Here is a 22546-nt window from a genome sequence, read left to right on the forward strand (position 1 = left end):
AGGCACTCGTTCCCCGCGCACCCAGGCACAGCCCGTGCAGCAGCCGAACGGAGAGTAGCGGTCCAGCGCCATTTGGAATATCCTCACTCAACGGCAGTTTGTACTTCTAAAAGACAGTGTCATCTAATATCCCATTTGGGAGATACTGCCGGTTGCGCCTGGCGTGGGACAAGGTTAGACTAAGAGGAGCTTCGCTCCTAAAACAAAGCTAAAGATTACAGTTCAGAAAAAATTGCTTGTATCCCAGTGGAGTGCCGGCACTTGCTTGCCCTGCTAGAACGAGTCGAAATATTTGCACGTTTTTCCGACAGAAATCGTGCCGAAAACAGACGACATCGGCCCCGTACGACACGTTCATGCAGTAGCATATTATCATATTTAACCCCAATGCATTAACAATTTTCAGAGCAACTCGGACTTAGTTTGTACCTCCTAAACTGGAACACTTGACACGAATTTCAGAGCGCCAGAACTGTAAATAAAGAAAAACGACTGCAAGTGCAATAGCATGAATAGCTTCGATGCAAAGGCAGAGGTTCGCAGATGCCAGTGGGCTGCCAGACCATGGGCGACCATGCCCACTAGGCCTTATGGTCCTGCCTACGTTCAGATAGTTTGCAGTCACAAGTGTAAACAATCCTCTGGAAAAAGAGCGTCTGTGACAACTCCTTGCTCATTCTTACGTTTTAATAAAAGGGCCGATTCCAGGCATTGTTGCAGTTCGAGTGTGTACATTGTATAGAGACGAACCGATGGTAATCCTACAGCTAAGCGCGAGAGCCCATGGCAAGGTATAGATACGCTGGCATATGCCTCTTACCTGCGCAGGTATCCCAGCTTTGTTTCCATGCGGTGCAGGAAGTCGCCGACCTTGTAGACGAGTCTGCGCTCCAGGGACACCAGGTCGTTCATGTGAGTCACTGAGGAGAAGACGTGGCCCGCGCTGGCTGCGTCGGGGTTGAGCAGAGAGGTGAGCCAGAACGTCGCGAAAGCGGCGAGCAGTAACCGGCACCGCATCGCCGATGTGCAGAGAACAGCTACGCGCAGCACCACACTGGAGTGAACAAGGCCTGCAAGAAAGAAAAAAAATTGCCTCAAGTTAGCGATCATTCTCGCAAGACAGTTTGGCACAGAGAAACTCATAGTTCCGCAGCCGACGGGCCTACCCACCATGATGCCTGCAGCAAAGATGCACTAATCGAGCAAGTGAAGCCTGAGAACATCCAAGAAGCTGGACAACCTGGACGCCTATCAACTCCACCCGAAGTGCGTTTGTGTGTAGCTTTTATCCCGTTGTAGCTTCAACCCACGATGGCATATTTTACGAAGCTCTATCTTGCTCGGTCTTATTGCACTACATGCACACCGACACTCCTCCCATCGCCCTGCCATCGATGACAATCAACCGGAGGAAGAAACTGTGACAATGGCGCTGGTGACAGCTATACGCAGTTGGAAGGCTTATATGTAAAAGCGTAAAAATAAGCATTTAACCAGCGCACTTTCAAGGGCTGTAGTTCTGTAAGTTCACAGATGCCATGGTTTTCACCTAAGACCCCGATCCCTGCGAGTTACGAAAGATTTGCTTAAAAAGCAGGCTGGCGTCTCCTCCTTTTAAGTGTGAAGCATATTTTTGCAGACTGCAAGCACTTTGCGGGTATCTATCTATCTATCTATCTATCTATCTATCTATCTATCTATCTATCTATCTATCTATCTATCTATCTATCTATCTATCTATCTATCTATCTATCTATCTATCTATCTATCTATCTATCTATCTATCTATCTATCTATCTATCTATCTATCTATCTATCTATCTATCTATCTATCTATCTATCTATCTATCTATCTATCTATCTATCTATCTATCTATCTATCTATCTATCTATCTATCTATCTATCTATCTATCTATCTATCTATCTATCTATCTATCTATCTATCTATCTACGTCTGGGTACTCCCGTAGTCACCTTCTTGAGCATGGGTTAGACCAAAATTAGTACAGGAGAGTAAGAGGTTTTGATGATGATGACTGTCTGGTTATGACATGCATGATGTTAAAATCCCAATGCTGTGCTCGATGAACCCGGCCAAGATGAAGATCGCCACTGAACGGGCCACACACGCCAAGGAACTTCATGAATTCGTGAACGCTTAGCTCAGTGGGGTCGCGCGGGGACCCCGGGCGCACCTGCCGGAATTCATTGGTTTAATAAAGTTTCACCTACCCTAACCGTTGCGTACGAGGTCAGACCCTTTCCTCCAGACACGCGTGGCAAATACCCGTAAACCTTGGGCCGTGGTATGCGGGTATGCGCCATAGGTGATTGGCTCTTTTATGCCTACCAATGAATGGTGAGAACAGATGTTGGAAATTTAAACGCGCGAGTATTAAGAAAAGCTTACATCGGCACCATTGACTCGACGATACAAAGAAAATATGTTATGGTACCAGAAATAATCAAACCCAACCATTCTGCGTGGTAATCTAGCATTATACCACAGAGGCACACCACGTCTCAGAACTTCTATTAAAAAAGACCCTACTCAGGCGTAGTGTTCGCGAAACGTCAAATATGGTTGCAGTGCTGGCCATTTAATTTTATAAGCATGACATATGCACTCCAATGGTACATGCATCACGTCGAGTTTGCGTCAAGAACAAGCGCTGCATTTCAGATTGCCGCTTCTGGTGTTGGTAATCCCCATATTGCTGCTCCTGGTACCATGACGTAACTGTAAATAGCCGGTGATTTATAACATAGCTGTGTGCGGGTATAACATTTGTACAGGTCTGGCGTCGTTTTGTAACATTTTGCCCAACAAAAACATTTCACCGCAGTCACATCCAGTCCGCACGGTTCACAGAAAATCGATTCGAATGGCAGAAGGAATGTGGCGTACTTTTTGCCCTTGACGGGCGGTGTTCTTACTCAAAGATAATATATGGTTATTGCCTCTGGATTCACCCGGTCAACTATGTTTATCTGACCTGGCTCGCGGCGGTGAGCAACTCGTATATAAATTTGAACGTTATCGCATGCTGAAGTAAAGAACTGCGCGATTTTCTGAACGGGGACACAAAGAAATTACAGGGAGCATATTTGGAGTTTCACGTCCCAAAACCACCATATGAATATGAGAGAAGCCGTATAGTGGAGGGTTCTTGAAATTTCTACCACCTGGGGTTTCTTTAACGCGTATCCATTTCTGAGCACATGGGCCTACGGCATTTTCGTCTCCATCAAAAATGCAGCGGCCGCAGCCGGGATTCCATTCCGCGACCTGCGGGTCATCAGCCGAGTACTTTAGCCACTATACCAATGCAGCGGGGCAAAAGTGACAGCCACAAGTGCTGGCTTTCAACTGAACCTAAAGTGGTCTTGAAATAAGAAGGAAAAATATATACGAAAAAAAGTCTGAAAACATAAAAGCGTGACACAATTTCTTCCCCAAAGATTATTACACGTGCGCTTCCAAATAAGAGGATTTTTTGTCAATCAACAGACAAATGCCATATCGTGCATAATGAACATACTTGAGCAATATCGGTGGCTTCAGTGATTTCTAGAGTGCGGCTAGTTCACATTCTTTACTTGAGAATGTAAAATAAACCATAATATGCGCTGTACCTACTTCATAATGCAAAACAAACTATCCCAAAGCTTCACTTTACTGTTATCGCCTAGCCTCTGCGGTGATAAGTTCCGCGGTTTCTTCGCTTGCTTGATTCGGAGAAAAGACGCCAGCTTCATGAGAGGTGCGCTTCGAGGACTCTCATCAAATCGAGGCTGAAAAACCCCTCCTTTTTTTTATTTGCTCAAACACCAGTGAAATCCCCACAGGGGTTCACTGGTATTTTTAAAAAGAAAATAATATGTGCTACGGTAGACCCTCACGCAAAACAACAGAGTCAACGGATCCAGTAGAATTACCGTGCGTGCTCATATGCCAACTCCTCCGCTACAATTGTTCACAACCTTAATAATATTAGTTCTCCGTCGCAGTGGCGTGCTTGTTACGGGGCTCAGATGCCGACCTGAAAGTCGTGGGTTCGACCCTGGTCGCGGTGATCCCATTTCAACGTAGGCGAAATGCCAGAAGCCAACGTAGATGTCAGTGCGCGTTAAGAAACAAAAAAAAAAAAAACAAACATTGCATGGTCGAGATTTCCGGAGCCCTCCACTATAGGGCCGACCACATACGCCTATCGTCTTTCTGGCACGTAAATCGCCAACGACAATTAATTACCCCGGGTCTATAGATAGAAGACGGAGTTGCCGGCCTGGGGATCTGTAACGCTTACTGGCTCCTGCGAGGAGACGCTTGATCACATTCCGTGCCACTACCCATCATACCGAACTCAATGGTGTGGTATGGAAGCCAAGCTCCGTCACCTGGATTAAAGACCACTTACAGAAAAGAAGATCCTCGGACGTTGGCCCACGGTCTCGCATACGCGCAAGGCAAGGAAAACTCTTGTGCTTATTGAGGATCACCGAACGTCACCAGCGCTTGCGAACGAAGATCGCGAGACCATGCTGTGTAATCTCGAGCTGACTATTTATCCATCTCTTTCTCACTGTTCTGCTTTTTTCTCTATCTCATTTCTTTCTAATATATCTTTTTTCCCTCACCCCAAGTGTAGGGTAGCCAACCGAGCCAAGGCTTGGTTAACCCCTTTCCTCTCCGTTTCTCTCACTCTCTCTTCCCAAATCTTGCTGGACTAAAACGTCTAACGAGGCCACCGCTGTCGGGGAACGAACTTGCAACCTCAGAGTCGGCCACGGAACTCTATACACGATGAAAGCCGGTTGACCTGCACTCTCGAATCTGCGGCATTCTCTGCTTCGACACGCCAACTGTCAGAGGACAAGCAGATGTGACGTGCGTCAGGCAATCAAAGCGAGACCGAAGGGCCTCCTCAGCACGCGCATAATCTTCTCAATCAAAAGGTAGAGGACCCGGAATGCGGCAGGCACTACCCCGCGAGTGTTTTCTTTTTTTTTCCCTTTCTACGCTTCCGCGGTGAAGACGGTACTTGTCTACCGCATGATTTTCGTTTTCTTACTATGCTTCCGCAGTGGCAACGGTATTTGTGGGTCGGCCGGAGGAAAGGCGAAAGCGAGCGGCGGCCATTCAGTGCGCGAACAGAGACCCGTCTCCGAAAGCCGTGTGTTTCGGTGGTCCTTTCCTAAGTCGCGAAGCAGTTAGCTTGTGTTATGCGGAAGCCTCGGGGAAAATAAACATCGGCTGGCTGGGTGCGGCTGCAATCACAGTGGATGTTTGAATGTGTATCGTGGCCACAGGAAGGCCTGGTTAAAGGCGTGTTACAGAGTAATTACTCCGAAAAACAAGCGGCAGTGGTGGGTGTACAGCGAACTTGTCTTTGCCGAACATGTGCCCTAGTATAGTAGAGGTACGGTGTGGTTGATGTAAACCCTTCTACAGGAAGGGCAATTTCGTGGACCAATTTCGTAGACCAATTTCGTAGACCGATTTCGTAGACCGCTCCCAGCGCACAGATGACGTAGGGCCCCCCATGCTTCTTACTGGCCGATGTATTAACGATCAAACGGGGAAACGTCATCTTTAGATCAGGAGTATTCTTAAATACGCTTTCAACCACGCCATAAGAAAAAAGAATTAAATTTTCTCCCTTCTTGTGCGCGCCGGCGCACTGCAACTCTTTCGCTTTTCCACAATTTCTATTCTCCCTGACTTAATCAACCACCGTACATCGTCCCAGCAGCCAGAACATCTCGTTGCACACGACACACTTTCCAAGTGGGCCACCCTCCAATGCGCATTGCTACCTTTCCCACCTCATTCGTTTGTCATGCTGCTACTGATTGGAACAACCTGCCTCGCCAGGTCGTTGCCATCGATTGCCTGTGTGCGTTTACGGTGAATGTCATGGCGCACTTTTCACGATGAGACCGCTAATTTTTTACTCGGAATTGTTTAGGCATATAATTGTTTGTGCTGAAGAACTTAACGCTTAACCCTATGTGATGATCGGTATTTTTTTCTCTTCGGTGTTTAGTTGAGTATTCTGGAAATGTCTCACGCATGTATTTTTTTCTTTTTCTATTTTTGTGTTTTCACTATCTTTATGCAAATTATGAACTAAAGTATTCCCACCAGTTAAGTAATAACTAATATCTATATCAGGGGATCTTTAAGGTGAATAAATGCAGTTAAATCTTTCGGTACATTCACCCATGCACTGCAGTTCGTGTAGAGGTGAGGCAGTGTTTGCCAATATCACCCTTCTTGGCGGTAAGTGCATGCGTATTCAGTGCATTATTTTATTAGAAACACAGATGTACACTTTTTTCCGAGGCCCTTCCGCCGCCATCTTTAATATCGGTCCGGGATCGAGCAACGGCCTTACCTCAAAATCTTGTCCGACATTCTTTCGCTTTTGTAGAGGAGCAGAAACTAAGTAACGCCCCCCCCCCCCCCCAAATGCATTGTGAAAGCTATGCAGAAGTTGAAGATGGGTGACAGCGTTTTGTTGATTGGTTTTCTTCCCTTGCTTCTCGGTGATCCCGTGCACATCAGTGTAGCAAAAAAAAAATGTGTTTTAGAAAGATTACCAGTGTTGTCAGATATGCGCTAAAGATGATAAAAATGGTTACATTCTACGTGCGTGGAATACATCAAGTACACTACCGGAAATGTTTTTATTTTTCTTATTATTACTTTCTGCAAAATCAAGAGTCTAGCCAGCAGTCGCCAAGACTGAGTTAGATAAAGAGCTCCCAAATACGTCTGGATGTCACCAGCGCCATTGTCACAGTTTCTTCCTCCGGTTGATTGTCATCGATGGCAGGGCGATGGGAGGAGTGAGGGTGTGCCTGTAGCGCAATAAGACCGAATACTATAAAGCTTCGTAAAATTTGCCATCGTAGGTTGAAGCTACTTCGGGATAAACACTACACGCACATGCACTCCGGCGGAGTAGTGCGTCCAGGTTGTCCAGCTTCTTGGATATCACCAGGCTTCACTTGCTCGCCTGGTGCAGTCACTCTCCAGCCATGAGAACGGGTGACTCAGGCGGCTAAATGAGCTACAGCGTGTAAAAAAAAAAAAAAAGCCGTGGCCGTGACTCTTACACGGCCGGCTGACATGGTGTGTTTTTCAAACACCTTTTCTTTAAACACACCCCGAGAAGTTGGGCTGGCGCCACTTGGCGGGTGGCCTGGATGACAGACAATCGCCCAAATCTTTATCGTTCGTCAGCGGCAATCTTTTCTTTTTCCTTTCGTGTTTTCCTCGTATGGCTTCATTACCTTCCAAAAAGGGGAAGTGCATGCGCACAAAACTATTTTTTTAGAACTTTGTGCTACAATGTGGTGATCACGCACAGACAAGTCGCCGCTGCACATTTATTTCTTTTGTTCAGATTCAAGGGCCGGTATTCAATACGACGACCTGCGGGTCAGCAGCCGAGTGCCTTAGCCACTAGATTAGTGCAGCAGGCCTCGCAGCGCGTAGAACCTTTTGGCGATTCTGCATACGCTGGTGCGCTGTTGGCGTTGGCTTGTGTCAAGCCTCACATGAATTGCGAAAGACCGTGACAGGTAAAAGTGAATTTGAAGACGACAAGTCCGCGCTGACGTCGAATCCAGCGAAAGCCCAGGGATTTTTCATCGCTTTCAATGTGGTGGTCAGGTTTGCTGCCGTGTCGAGTTGCTAACCTCGATGTGAAGGGTTCAGTTCCAGGGCACGTCAGCCGCCATCCGATAGTGGTGCGAAGCGAGAACAGACGTGTGCCTTGGTACATGAGCACGTTAAGGGATCCAATGTGGTTAAAACTATTCCAGATCGTGCCCCATAATCAAGTCGGGGTTTGGACACATAAGACACCATAGTTACCTAATCGGTTGCGTTGTTGCTGAGTCATTCGTTAAGAGGATATGACGAGATAGTCTTCACACGCCTTATGTGCACCGTAATCATCTGCATATCTGCGGAGGGCGTTTTTGTCGGCACGCACAGTTGCAAAAACGCATGGCGCATCGCAAACCACCTCCAAAACGTTCGCCCGAGAATACCGCCTCATACCACGTGCCCCGATACGTCAGTATACGCCACACGTGAGATGGTCGTCGTGATGACGGTGTGTAGTGACGTCATCACGTGATAGTTTTTCGCACCACTCGTCCCTAGTGCCACAGGAGACCGACGCCGACAATGAATTTGGGCGCTCGAGTAGGCATCTGAGATTTTCGCTTTAATCAGCAATAAAATATCCTGAGGCTGTGTGAAAATCGAACCGAGGCCTTCTGCATCGGAACAAAGCGTCCTACGACGGTGCCACGCGAGAGCTTAACGGTGATTGATTGATATGTGGGGTTTAACGTCCCGAAACCACCATATGATTATGAGAGACGTCGTAGTGGATGGCTCCAAAGATTTTGACCAACTGGGGTTCTTTAACGTGCAACCAAATCTGAGCACACGGGCCTACAACATTTCTTCCCCCCCCCCATCGAAAATGCAGCCGCCACAGCCGGGATTTGCTCCCGCCATCTGCGGGTCAGCAGCCAAGTACCTTAGCTACTAGACCACCGCGGCGTGGCCAGAGCATAACGCTACATCGTATAAAAACAATATAAGGATTGATGCTGTGGTAGAAGCCTACTTAAAGCATGTAAACTTGTGTGGCAGAATCCTAGGATCGCACCTGGCGTCCAAACATCTGAATTGATACAAATCTGCCCACCCGTTACGAATCTCGATAGAGACTGATGGGCACAAAAGGTGAGGACGCAAGAAGGAACACAGATAGACAGGTGTCCCCAACGTTCGTGCACATCAGCCCCCATCAAGATGAATCATCAACAAGCCCACGTTGAAAACCATTCATGACAAAGTGCGTAGATGCACAGGTGCACGTGGCAGATTACGGAAGTGTCGTGGCGAGTTCGCCGATACGTGAAATGAATTACCTATGGTGTAGTGGGGCTTTCGCAACGGTACTTGCAGTAGGCATCACAGGACTCTGTGAAGCAGCCAGTGCATACAAATATTCCGCTCCTCACGATATCACATTCTACTCTTCAAGGCGAAGCTCCAGCGTTTTGTAAGGTTTTTTTCCCAATAATACAGTAGCTACAGAAGCAGTAATTCGCTTCCTCAGTATGGAAGTTGACTTGCAGATTCAAAACTCAAAAGAGAGAGAGAAAGAGATAAGCGTGCATAAACTTCCATTGCAAGGCCACTGAATTGATTAGGCGCTGATTCACCGCGAAGAAGCACAGACCATTACTGCACTGTACTTTCACTCAAAGAAATTGTACAGCTCCTTGAAGAGAGGCAGTGACTGCATTATAGCGAGCAAGGCAATCGCCCGTCGGTTTAAGATTGAGGCGTGCCCGGGCCTTCTTGCACCCATTGTTCGCGAAAAAATACCGTGTTCTGCGTCGACCACCTTGTGTGAATCAATTCGAGGCGCATTCAGCTTAAGTGGGACGATCACAAAGACAACGGAAGAGCAACAAAAGACTGGAGGTCGGCGAAAGAAAAGAGCGTTGACAGCGCAGCCGGTGCGGTCGCTCGCAGCTTTCTGGGACGGTCTCCTGCTTCTTCTTCCTTGCCAGTGTGGTTACGAGAGCTCGCTTTTCAACGTTGCATGCCTTCTGGGGAGCCCCCCACTATGGCGTCTCTCATAGTTGTTTGGTGATTTTGGCACGTTAAACCCCAACAATTATTAATATTACACGGGCAGGTCATGTTGACCATGACGGGGGAAGTAGGTTTCTACTCTTCGAAGAGCAATCCATTTATAAATAACTCAAATGAATACGAATCATTCAGTTGGTTGATTAATCGGCTAGTTATTTAATGAGCCAGCGGCGTACGCGTGGTAAAAAACAAACAAACAAACAAACAATGTAGGCAGACAGACAGGCAGACAGACAGACAGACAGACAGACAGACAGACAGACAGACAGACAGACAGACAGACAGACAGACAGATAGATAGATAGATAGATAGATAGATAGATAGATAGATAGATAGATAGATAGATAGATAGATAGATAGATATGTGGGGATTAGCGTCTCAAAAGCACCGTTTGTTAAACGAACAATGTAAGCAAGCAAGGCGCTAAGCGGGCGCTTGAAGACACAAGAAACACAAGTAGACGGGCACCCGCAAGTGTCTTCTTCAAACCGTGCCACTCCTCAGATGTCTTTTCGCGTGGTCGTGAGCCACGTTGCTTTAGTAAAGACCCCTCCCCCAATCTTTACCCCTTGACAAAAGAAAAGCCCACCCACATAAACGTACGACAAGCCCACAGCGTGACGCAGACATCCGCCTTCCGCAGCGTCCGGCGTGTAAGCTGCACGGTACGGAACCACGCAGAAACACGCGCGTAAACGTACGTGTAATAGCGATGCGCTCAATTACGCCGCCAGCCGCAGTAGGGGGCGCGCTTCACAGCACGCGCTCTGGTAATAAGCGGTACCCGGTCACCCTAAGGACGAAGTACGCTGTACAACGCACTAGAGATGAGAAGTATAAAAGAACAACAACAAGACGAAAAAGAAAAAGAAGATGGGGTGCTGTAAAGTACAGCGCGTAGATTTTTTTTTTCAATACTCGTCCCACCGAAGTGACCGATGCGCCACGACGTGCTCAGATGGCCACGACCTGCCCACATACGGGCCACCCCTGCTGAGGAGGAGGAATAAACGAAGTAGACGAAAGGAACAATAATGACGACAAAAAAAGTCGACAATGAAGAAAAGTTTTACGCCTCTACGCATCACAGCCGTCGGTGAGTCACGTTTTTCGGGTGCCCAGTCCACCCAATGGGAGGAGGCCCGCAGACCCCGAGCAAGTAGCGTCGTAGAGGTCGCGCTGAGGGAGCATACAGTTCCGACACCATTACGCCAATCAGGCGCGGCCGTCTCAGCGTCTTCGTTGGATGCGTTGTAGCCTGCCCGTAATCGAGTCCCAAATGATCTCTCGTTACAAGGCTTATCTACAATGCACATTGCGATGCCCATTACAATGCCCAACTCTGCCTCTTGTTGTTGCTGCCGAGGTGTTTAGCCGTGTCTTGATCGGGCTGAGCGGAACGACGCGCGTAGGAGGTCGCCATTTGGCGACGTCACCGTGCTTTGAAAGAGCATCGTGAGGAACTTGAGGGGCGATCGCGTAGAGCTGTTCGTGTTGGCCGTGGCGTGAGCGAAGCATCGCGCTTGGTCGGAACGAGTTCGACGGCTATCTCGCGGGAGGTAGGAGTTGAATTGGCACGGAGGCGCTACCCGGCGCAAATTACCGATAAACAATGGGCGATGGATAGACAGGCTATATATCCAGTCCGTGTGGGATGCCGCGTTGCGGCGGGAGAAACGATTGTATCGCTTCCGCGTTCGAACTGCCGACATGTGCAGGACTCGAGGCCCGCGTCCTCCCTCTTGGCTCGTGTGGGACTGTGGCATCTAGAAAGCATGCCTGCTTGTGGCTATGGGCTCTCTGACGCAATTCTGACTTCATGCTTGTGAAGATTACATTCATGCAGGCATTCGGGCAGCTTTTGTGCGGGCTATATTTTACCTTTTGTAGTTTGCCAGCTCAACTCAACAACAACAATAAAATTATTTCAGCTACTTTCACGGTGTGACCGCGGCACAGCGAAGCTAGAGCTATGAGCGCGAGTGTATGTGGCTGGCTAGCGCAAGATTATGTGTTGCCAAAAATCGACCTTAGATTTCATTACGTGAAGAAGGTTCGAGCATAATCATTATCATTCAATTTTATCCTTTAAAATTGCATTTACTGCCCACTCCTGCTACGTGACCTTCGTGAATCTCATCACACTACTACTACTACTACTACTACTACTACTACTACTACTACTACTGCTACTACTACTACTACTACTACTATTACTACTACTACTACTACCACGACGACGACGACGACGACGACAATGAAGGCGGCGGCGGTGCCGCCACCCGCCACCACGTCGTAGACTAATACAACTCCACTTAAAAAATACAAAGAAAGAGAAATGAAAGTCAGCTCTAGTGGGGAGGTCTCGTACTCTCCGGAAACGGCTTTTGTGGACGCCTTGTGGGCGTACGCTTTCGCCAAACGACCTAAGAAGTGATTTCACCTAAGGGAGAGAGAGAGAGAGAGAAATGAACAGGAAGGCTAGGAGGTTAGCCAGATATAAGTATCCGGTTCGCTACCCAGCACTGGGGGGTGGGGGGACTAGGGGCAAGAAAGAGAGTGTAGGGAGAAAGAGGGGGAAAAACGAAGAAAAACGCATTTGCACGCAGGGAAAAGCAAAACACCCACCCACACACACACACACGCACACACACGCACACACGCACGCACGCACACACGCACGCACACGCACGCACACACACACGCACGCGCGCACACACACATACACACGCACAGACACACACACACGTACACACACACACACACACACACACACACACACACACACACACACACACACACACACACACACACACACACACACACACACACACACACACACACACACACACACACTCACACAGGAGGAGCGTTCTGCCTACAATAGTCCTGAGAGGTCGGTCCATCGCAAAAAGAGTGAGTAGCACTAGCAAGGCCTTCTTCTGTGATGTTGCATCCTGACGATAATGAAAACTTCTTTCCTCCTTCAGGGATTTGTTAGCTAATTTGTTGAGAGCGTTTCAAAAGGCGTAGCCTCTGTACGCTATACTATCGGCAGTCACAAAAGAAAAGTCCAATTGTTTCTTCGTTGCTACAGCGGTGACAGGCGTTGGTATAAGGCCGTCTCAATGCGGAAAACGTAGGCATTGGTATACACTATGGGGCCAACCACAGCCTAGACAAAATGGTCTCGTCTGCTCAGCGAAGCTTCGATGGGACTTCAAGACTCAGTGTGCAATCAAACGAGCGCCGTCGGGTATGTTTGAAGTGTGGCTGATTCCATTGTTACGTGGTGCGTTGAAGAGCGAACCAACGGAGTTTCCGTGCTGGGTCGGTCCTATATAAAAATGGTAGTAGTACCTCATGGTCTACTGCGTGAGCTGTGTAGGTAGCCTGATAGGCCCGTTCGTTGCCGGTGATTTCGCAGTGACTGGTAACGACTGAAATGTAATTTGGTGCCCTTGCTCAGTTAAGTGGTGTGTAAACTCTGCCGTCTCTAGTACCAGCTGCTCGTGCGGTCCGCGGCGTAAGAATGACAGTAGAGTCTGCAGTGCCACCTTCGAGTAGCAGAAAATAGCACCGCCGCGGCGGTCTAGTTGCTAAGGTACTCTACTCGGCTGCTGACTCGCAGGTCGCGGGATCGGGTCCCGGTCACGGCGGCTGCATTTCAGATGGTGGCGGAAATGCTGTAGGCCCGTGTGCTCAGATTTGGGTGCACTTTAAAGAAATCCAGGTATTAGTCGAAATTTGAGGAGCCCTCTACTACGGCATATCTCACAGTGATATGATGGCTTTGAAACGTTAAACTCTATATATCAATCAAACTTTGGGTGAGTAATGACGAATTGTAATGCGCTACAAAGTGCGGCCAATTCTACTGCCGTTGATGCTTATTTAATCGTTGTGACCAACCTTGCTATCACGACTGCGCTGGTTGAGCTGTTTGGTAGAACGAATGTGTCAGTGTAGATGGGTATAGAGTGGAATGGAATGAAAAAACTTTATTTTGGGTGCTGATGACGACAAATTGGCTTTTTATGAACGCCGGGTATGGTACTGTTGATGTTTGTTTGAACAATACACCATGGGGGAGTCCGAGGTCTAGTGGCAGGAGAGAAGAAAGTTGGTATGGACTCACCATGCGCGGTTACTGTTTTGCAGTAAGATATGCGTGGTTAGTCTGCTGATAGAGAGGATAGGTGATTGCGGGAAGTAAGAGCAAAGTGTGGTATATGTGTCCTCAGCACTTCAACGTGAATGTGGGTCTGGAAGAGGTAGTCCCTCGCGATGGCGATAGTTGCCACTGTTAATGCACTTTAAAACAAGCCCGGACAGAATCGGAGTGCTTGAGCCTGAACACTTTGAATGGTCTGTTGACTTGTTCTACTTGCGTTGGTCAGCGCAGGCAAGCTGTGCCGAAAGAATCCTAGCAAAAAGAACCCTGTATAATCAGAACTTAGCGGCTGAGGACATTCCCCCTGTTTTTCAGGTGAAGAACTTGAATCGATGCGTCAGATGCCTGTCAGCCGCTTTTTCGTGTATATTGCAAGTGGGCTCGATGAGACATCTCTGTCGATTATTACACCAAGGAACTTCTACGATCGGAGTTAAGGCATCCTTTCACCGCTTATCCTTAGCTCTCTGGTGGTCATCGTAGCTCTCTGTTGGTTTGCGCGTAAATGCCACAAGCGCAAATTTCTCGGATAACATTTCCAGGCTTCGTGTAAGCGCGTATGAAAGGTCTACTTTACTATATGGGGCTCTGCATGCAGCTGTATCAGTATCAGTACACGAGCTAACCTATATACGTAGAGGTTGAGCGTTTACACTCGGAATGATTAACTTAGACCTGCTAGTACTATACTATAGGAGCACGGTATGCAGCCGTCCAAAGTACACCTTGCCTGCTAAAAAAGCATATTTTAAATATATTTATAAACGCTCACGTCAAGGCTAGTTGGCAATTCATTGGTGCTACCCTAGCGCAAACTTCTGAGACAAGAGACGATAAAACTGCAACATGCACAATCGCCAACTTCCAACTCAGTAATTATCTTTTAGACGCGCTCATTATGATAATCGCGTGCTTGCACCACTCCGTTTCCTCATGCCACGACACCTTCAAGAGATGACTGGTTTCCTGGAAGAGGGAGACCACCCCGAAGACGACACTTGAAGAATAACAAAATAAAGAAGTGTATTATCTCTCTCTCTCTCTCTCATGAATTAAAAAACAGGATAGCAGAGATAAGTTACTTGCAAAGCTTCACCTGACATGCACTGTGATGTGCTGCACCCGGAATTCACAATTCTTTTTCGTCAGGGCAGTGGACGGCCCACTGCACTTGTGATAATCATTGGCCACTACTGCTGCTTCGATTATGGCTCGTGCTGTTTGGTAGGCATGAGTTCAGATCAGTGCAAATAGTTTTCGAATTCGTCACCTGTGTGCATTCAGAAGAACTAAAGCACGTTATACCCCTGTCACACGGCCACTACCAAGCCCTGTTAAAATGCATTAACGTAAAACTCCCCCAGAGAGTTCGATGGAGATGTAGTCACGTCCACGTCACACGGCAATTTCACACGCTTTGGACAAAAGTCGCAAAGGGCCAATTAAGCGCTACCGCACCTTCTCCGCATGCAAGATTTGGGTCTAATACTTCTGAAAACACTTTCAATAATGTGTGCGAATACATAAACTATAATTTATTCACACCCACACAAGAAAAAAAATGCTTGGACTTTGTCACACGCACGTGCATCTACTTGCAAGCAAGTTGGCAGTAATGTTGACAGATATCCTGGCGACAATGTACGTTTTTCGGCACGCGTTTTCTCTGCGTACGCCGATTGTCAAACACACTGCAAGTTGCCGTCGAGTTGTTTCAAGATGCACTGCCACGTAGATCCCAATATTCTTTTCAATATCGTATGAACACAGGTTTCGCGTTCAGTTCACGAAGCTCTTGCTGCGGATGGGTCACATAAAAGTTCGCTTGTAGTGATGGCACGAATACCGGCGTCGACGAAGAAGAAATAGCCGCGTCAATCGCTACTATACATTTTGGCAGTGTTGAAGTAGAATAAGGAGCGCAACAATAAGAAGCGATCGAGTTGCAAAGATGTAAACACCACGGTGCGCATGGATAGGACGGCAGGCACGCCGATACGAACTCTTTATTCAAAATGGTGGTTTTTGACGAGGCATGCTACACTTGTACGCGTATTTATTTTTCGTTGAACGCACGTTACGAGCCAAATATGCATTGTAAAAACTTTCAATCATTAAAGACAAAGTTTACTACACTTTATTACTGTGTTGACTGCAGCTGTTTTGTGCTCGCAGTTTTTCCTGTAACTAGAGACTACTGGGGACAAGAGTATTCCCCTCCACTGCTAAAGAAGATCGCCGCATTTCCTTTGCTATACAAGCCTCGTTAAACTTCCTTGACTTGTGTGACCGTGTGACAAAGGCCGCATCTCCGTTGTCGCAAAGACAAGGAAGTTAAACACAGTTCATGGATGCCCGTGAGACAGAGGTATCAAAGGCATTGACACGAATCCAAATAGAGATGCGCTCTCGTGCTATCTCCCACTGCCGTTCGCCACAAGTGACTTCTTTTTCTGGCGTGACAGAAGTCGTGTCCATCTTCAGAAAGTATCCGGCACCTATGAACTCCCGCTCTTGCTTGCTAGCTTGCCTGTTTGCTTGCTTGTTCTTTGGCTATTGGCTCTTACCCTCTATGGTGGACCGGCCATGCATGAAACCACTGTTATTAAGGATGGATGAATGAATAGATTGATTAAATTCATTAGGTGGGAATTTGTTTTATGTTGAAAAGAAACGAGTGAGGGACCGATCAACACCGGATCAAACGAAAATGGAAGAATGGTCCAAGAATAATGAAAAAATGTAGAAAACGATGAACAAATTAAAGGAATTCTGCAGCACTGGTTTACGGCACTCAGCTGCTGACTCGAAGGACGCGGGTTCGATTAAAGTCGTGGTGATCGTATTTAGATGGGGGCAATTATGCAGAGGCCCTTGTACTGTACGATGTCGGTGCAGGTGAAAGAACAACAGATGCTCAAAACTTTCCGGAGACATTTACTACGGCGTCTCTCGTAATCATACCTTGGTTTTCGGACATAACACCTCAAAAATCATTGTTGAATTCTGAATTACAAAATATTGATACGGAACAATGTCTACAGGGAATGGTTCCTGCGTCAACAAAAAAGTATCATATGGCTGAGGAGACGTTCTTACACCCGCAGCCAGTCGCCTCGTCTACACTGCGCTTCCCTTCCTCCTGTCTGGCGCGGCCTCGTTTTGATTGAAAGGAAAATTGAGAGGATTTTTTCCAAGGAGTTCTTAGCGTCTTAGCGATCAGAAAACGCCACGCCTGCACGGAACGCGCAGCAGAGTCAGGCAAAAGCTAGAAGAGCGCCCTTTCTAGAGCCCGCTGCAGACTCATCTGCAGAAACTACAATAAATACACTTGCAAGATTCCCATTCCGCCAAAAATTGATCGGAAATTGGGCGAAGTATAGATGCACACTCCATGCCGTCATCATCATTCGTCGTTCAGCAGAGAAGCGATACCCTCGCTACGCATCTGCTAATATTGCGTGAACTTTGCTGACGCTGAGGCTGATTACGATGCGGAATTATGGCTGACAGCTTTTTAATGGGTTGAATGCAGAAGAATGTCCCGAAGGGTCAATTGGTACTGACCGCGGCGATCAGGTTGAAAGCGTTGTACGACGCACTCCTTGCTGTTATTTTGCTTTTCTACCACTTTATATTACGTGTATGATTTTTGTTGCCCGTCATGACGCCTGTGTGGATACTTTTTGAGAATAAGTTTCCTGCTCTGCTTCTCACGGGTTCCCACAGGTTCCAATCTTATCCGGGTTCAATTCCCATTCGACACTGAATATATTTTTTCTCAATTTGCATCAATATTTTTTTATTGTGTGCCAAAGTGATTACGTATATAGTGGCGGCGGCGAGCTCTGCCACCTAAGTCGACTGTTTATGTGATCTCATAACCGCTTTCACTTAAAAAAAATGGTTATGGAATAACCCAGCATAGACTGGGCATGGGTGGCGAGGGGTACGGTTTATCTTATTGTTTAGCTTGGTTCTTTGTATGCATGGTTACGTTTCTCGAGGTGTGCGGCTTGATCTTCCTCCATCACCTCGGCTGGCTGCCTCCTCTTGATTTCGTCCCCACGACGGAACCTGGATTATTTTATATGCGAAGCATTTTTTAGCGAACTTCGGCGGTTATGAGCATATCTATCTATCTATCTATCTATCTATCTATCTATCTATCTATCTATCTATCTATCTATCTATCTATCTATCTATCTATCTATCTATCTATCTATCTATCTATCTATCTATCTATCTATCTATCTACCTATCTATCTATCTATCTATCTATCTATCTATCTATCTATCTATCTATCTATCTATCTATCTATCTATCTATCTATCTATCTATCTATCTATCTATCTATCTATCTGTCTGTCTGTCTGTCTGTCTGTCTGTCTGTCTGTCTGTCTGTCTGTCTGTCTGTCTGTCTGTCTGTCTGTCTGTCTGTCTGTCTGTCTATCTATCTATCTATCTATCTATCTATCTATCTATCTATCTATCTATCTATCTATCTATCTATCTATCTATCTATCTATCTATCTATCTATCTATCTATCTATCTGTCTGTCTGTCTGTCTGTCTGTCTGTCTGTCTGTCTGTCTGTCTGTCTGTCTGTCTGTCTGTCTGTCTGTCTGTCTGTCTGTCTGTCTGTCTGTCTGTCTGTCTATCTATCTATCTATCTATCTATCTATCTATCTATCTATCTATCTATCTATCTATCTATCTATCTATCTATCTATCTATCTATCTATCTATCTATCTATCTATCTATCTATCTATCTATCTATCAGGCCGCTTATGTTTCGGTGCTCTCCTGATCACCCCCTCAACTTGGCGTAAACAAAACTTAGTATGGGAGAGTAAGATGGTCTGACAAATGTGACGTGCTTGTCAAGACATGAATAATGTGACAATCCCGTCGCGTACGTCGTCAAACAGTTCCCGCCACACAGTGACACATACGCACAGGCGGGTATGTGCCGCTGGTATGTGGGTATGTGCCACAGGTGATTGACACTTGGTATCTGCTCAGGAACGACAAAACCACACATAGACAATTTGAACGCGTGAGCGTTAAGCAATGCCCGACACCGGTAGCGTCGACCCAACGAAGTCATATAATTAATGTCAGTGTTGGTCATGTAATTAATGACATATAATTGGTGACATATAATTATTGTCAGTGTCAGGCTACATTGACCTTCCGACAAATGCAGAGAGTAAATGTCGGGGTCCCAGCTGAAATCAAACCCTAGCATTCTGCGTAGCAATGAAGCATTTTACCACTGAGCTTTGACATGTCTCGGAACTACTTTTCAAATAGACGCTAATCTTCGTGAAACGTCAATAGTAGTTGCAGTGCTGCCTACCCAATTTTATAAACATTACATATGCACTTCTTTGATACAGCCGTCACGTCGGGTTAACGTGAATTGTGGTTAGGTGCCATGCGCTGAAGTTGATTTATGTAGCGGTGTCCAGGGCCAGCATCTTCGCGAGCATCAGCGCTTCATATAAGCTTCGGGTGTTGCTAATACGCATGTTCCACTTGACATCGTTGCGCAAGTGAAAACAACTGGTTACATAAACACCTGCAACTCTTCAACATATGTCTGTGCGTACAACATTTGTACATATATTTAGTGACATTACATGACGCGTTGCTCACTAAAAAATAGCAACACAATCACCTTCCCTTCGCATGCTTCGCATAATGTCGATTCCCAGGTACGTGCGATCTGCCGAATTTTCATTCTCTCCGAGTCACTTTTCATGTGCGCTGACCAATCCTACCGAGCAGCCCCTTTTATATAAGCTAAGGAACGCTCGCTGCTCCACGGTAGCTGCAACGTGGTTTCACAGGCGCCTCCTGCGAAGTCATGCCAGATGGCGCGGCAAGCGGTGCTGCAAGCTGCCGTTGCTCACTAGGCAACGGATAAGCTTACGGTTTGGCCACCAGCTACAGCAAAACCACGAGAATACGGCCATTGTGGCCCTCGAGAAAAAATCCTGGAGTGGAAACTCTCTTAACTTTCAAAAGCAAACATGCAGCTAGCAGTTTCCCATACTTAACATAAAAATATAGCCTTTTCGCGTGGTACCCCACTACAGGTTCGTGTGCTTTTGTTCTGCTAATGTAAGTGCGCCTAATTTTCAAATAGGAGATCACTGTTCCTGGTAAAAGTAACAAGCCAGGACGAACAATGATCAAGTGGTCTCTAATAATATTTAGCAAGACTTTGAGGCTTTTATGATGAAATCAGGGACAGAAAGAGAGACGTGGAGCTTCATGTGGCAGGCGCAGTTAGCTTATATCCTGTAGGACGTGAAAGTTCATACGTTTGTTTAAGGGCTCTCCCTTAGTAGAGTACCTAGTAATCTCAGGTACTCTGAATCGGTACCCACTTTTTCTATACGCACTTTGGCTGTCACCCACGCAGGGCCTTATTAAGTGGGTTTACACTCTCCCATAGTGGGGTACCAACTACTTAAAGTCGTTAACCACTTTTTAAAATAACAAAGGTGAACGTGTCGCGTGGACATATCGTTGTGTGTGATAACATGTCGACGTGAACTCGTTCACGACTTAATTTTCGTCAAAACAGCCTCATTAAGCGTGAGGCCCATGGGACGGCCTGTGTGCTCTACCAAGGTAGAGTACCAAGTGCTCTAAATATTTCATTACTTCTTCTAAACACACAATGTTCAGTGATAAAAAAGTAAGTGAAAATAAAGTAAAGAGGTAATATACCAAATAATTATTGCAACTAATGGGTTATTGCGCCAGCAGTCAAAACTGTCGTATTAACAGATCAGAAAACTTTTGAATACATTTGTTACACTTTAAAGCATTTTTCATTTACGCAATGAAAATAGAATGAGTGATCCTCCTTCGCTAACGTACTGTTGTGCCCACGGTGACATGGCAGAAGTCTAGCATGATTTGCTCCACATAGTTTCCACTTCGGATTTTTTATTTGTAGCCCAAAGCGACAGTCAATACAACCTAATATTATTTTAATACAATTGTTTTCTTGCGCAGTACTTCTGTCTACCTACTTCCGGGGTAGGCGTAAAATAGAAAAAGGGCGGCTGTATAGCTAAGGTTCAGGAGAGATATATCAGAGCATAAGTTTAGTCCAAAATAATTTTCAATATTACTGATTGAGTATTGGCGTTGATTAAAAAAGAAGCACCGGGGGTTGCCATTATATTAGAAGAATCTCTGTGTTCACAGTCAGGACAACTTAACCGGCACCCGTAAGGATGTATAAATTATGGACTACTTATCAATTATATTTTTTGTCATTTTTAATACAAATGATTACTTTTTCAGAACTACAATGCTATAGGTAATTCAACTAGATTAACAATAATCAATAGTTGTCTATTTTTCAATGTCATGGTGTAACCATTCTTTCGCAACAATTATCTTTCCTAATAATATTAAGCCGCTCTCTATTGAGCTATAGAGCCTATTTTCAGCTTTTGCTTGGCCTTACCAGCAACGCCTTGCCCGATGTCACAAAACGAGCGCTCAAAAAGGGCGCGCCGCCAAATTCTCGCGACAAGGCGCCGTAGAGATGCCGTGAGGTCAACGATAAAAAAAAAGAAAACAAGCATCCGAAGACTCCCCGGGCACGCGTCCCTCTCCCCTCGGAAGCGTAGGTTCGCCAACGAACCTCCTTGCATCGGCGGCCGAGCAAGCCCTAGAGAGCTCTCGATGGAAAGGGGCGTGGTGATGCAGGGTTGCGTCATCTTTCGCGGACGGCCCTCGTACCGTCTCGCCCTTTCCCCAGCCTTCGCTGCGTATCGCGCCGACAAAATGATTAGAACTTTCTGGAATCTCGCACGGAAGGTATTTATTCGAGCAGCTGAGATGGGAGATCAGGAGAAGAAGGAAGTTAGCGCCAGTGCGCGTAGGGTATTCTGCCGTGTCTGTCGGCGAAGGTTTTGCCCTTAGTGACAAAGCAGGAGAAGAAGAAAGTATGCGCCAGCGTGCGTAGGGTGTTCCGCCTTGTGGGCGAAGCCTTTTGTCTTCCGTGACAAAGGAGGAGAAGAAGAGGATTTCCACCTGAGGGGTGAAGACTCGAGCTACAGGCAAGAGAGTGTGTCTACCGCTACCGAGCGAAGACGCGTGGCAACCACTGCGTGTGTGAAGCCGACGTGTTTCCGGCGAAGAAGTTTGGAGCCAGGAGAGCGGCCAATTGAAGACGCGAGGTTTCCTGGAAGAGAAACTTCGGGGGCAGCGGAACGACAACAACGCTGGACTTTGAGTGAGTGATTCTCGGAAGAGTATCATTCAGTCTTTTGTCCCAAGTACTTTGGACTCAATAACTTTTTGAACTCTTTCGTCTTTAAGTGCCTTGGTTGTTCGATGCATGTGACTGCATTGTAGAGCGTATTGTTGTTTGTGTCCGTAGTTTCGAGTGTGGCTGATTGTACTGTGTAGTACATTGTTTGATTGGTGACACATTGTATTCAACTATTGTGGAGTGTGCATACTTGTGTATCGTTTTGATCTGCCATAACTGAGAATATAATTTTGTTTTGTTTATCAACTCTCGGCTCTGACTTGTTCTCTGGGCCACAGCTGGCGTCCGCTGGCGCGCCAAATAGGACCACTTATAAATTGTCCACGCTTTCGTGGTGCGGTTCGGGGAGCTGATACTTC

At 46.6% G+C, this 22546-nt stretch overlaps 1 protein-coding gene across 1 annotated transcript in view; it reads right to left on the reverse strand.

The window, feature by feature from the left end:
- LOC119165049 (prolyl 4-hydroxylase subunit alpha-2) overlaps positions 1-22546 on the reverse strand; it is a 379434-nt gene that overhangs the window by 97089 nt on the left and 259799 nt on the right. Inside the window, exon 4 of the mRNA XM_075873660.1 lies at positions 821-1070. Within this exon, the coding sequence (XP_075729775.1) occupies positions 821-1070 (250 nt within the window). The remainder of the gene's footprint in view (positions 1-820; positions 1071-22546) is intronic.

Source organism: Rhipicephalus microplus, chromosome 9 (assembly GCF_043290135.1).
Source record: "Rhipicephalus microplus isolate Deutch F79 chromosome 9, USDA_Rmic, whole genome shotgun sequence".
Lineage (NCBI taxonomy): Eukaryota > Metazoa > Arthropoda > Arachnida > Ixodida > Ixodidae > Rhipicephalus > Rhipicephalus microplus.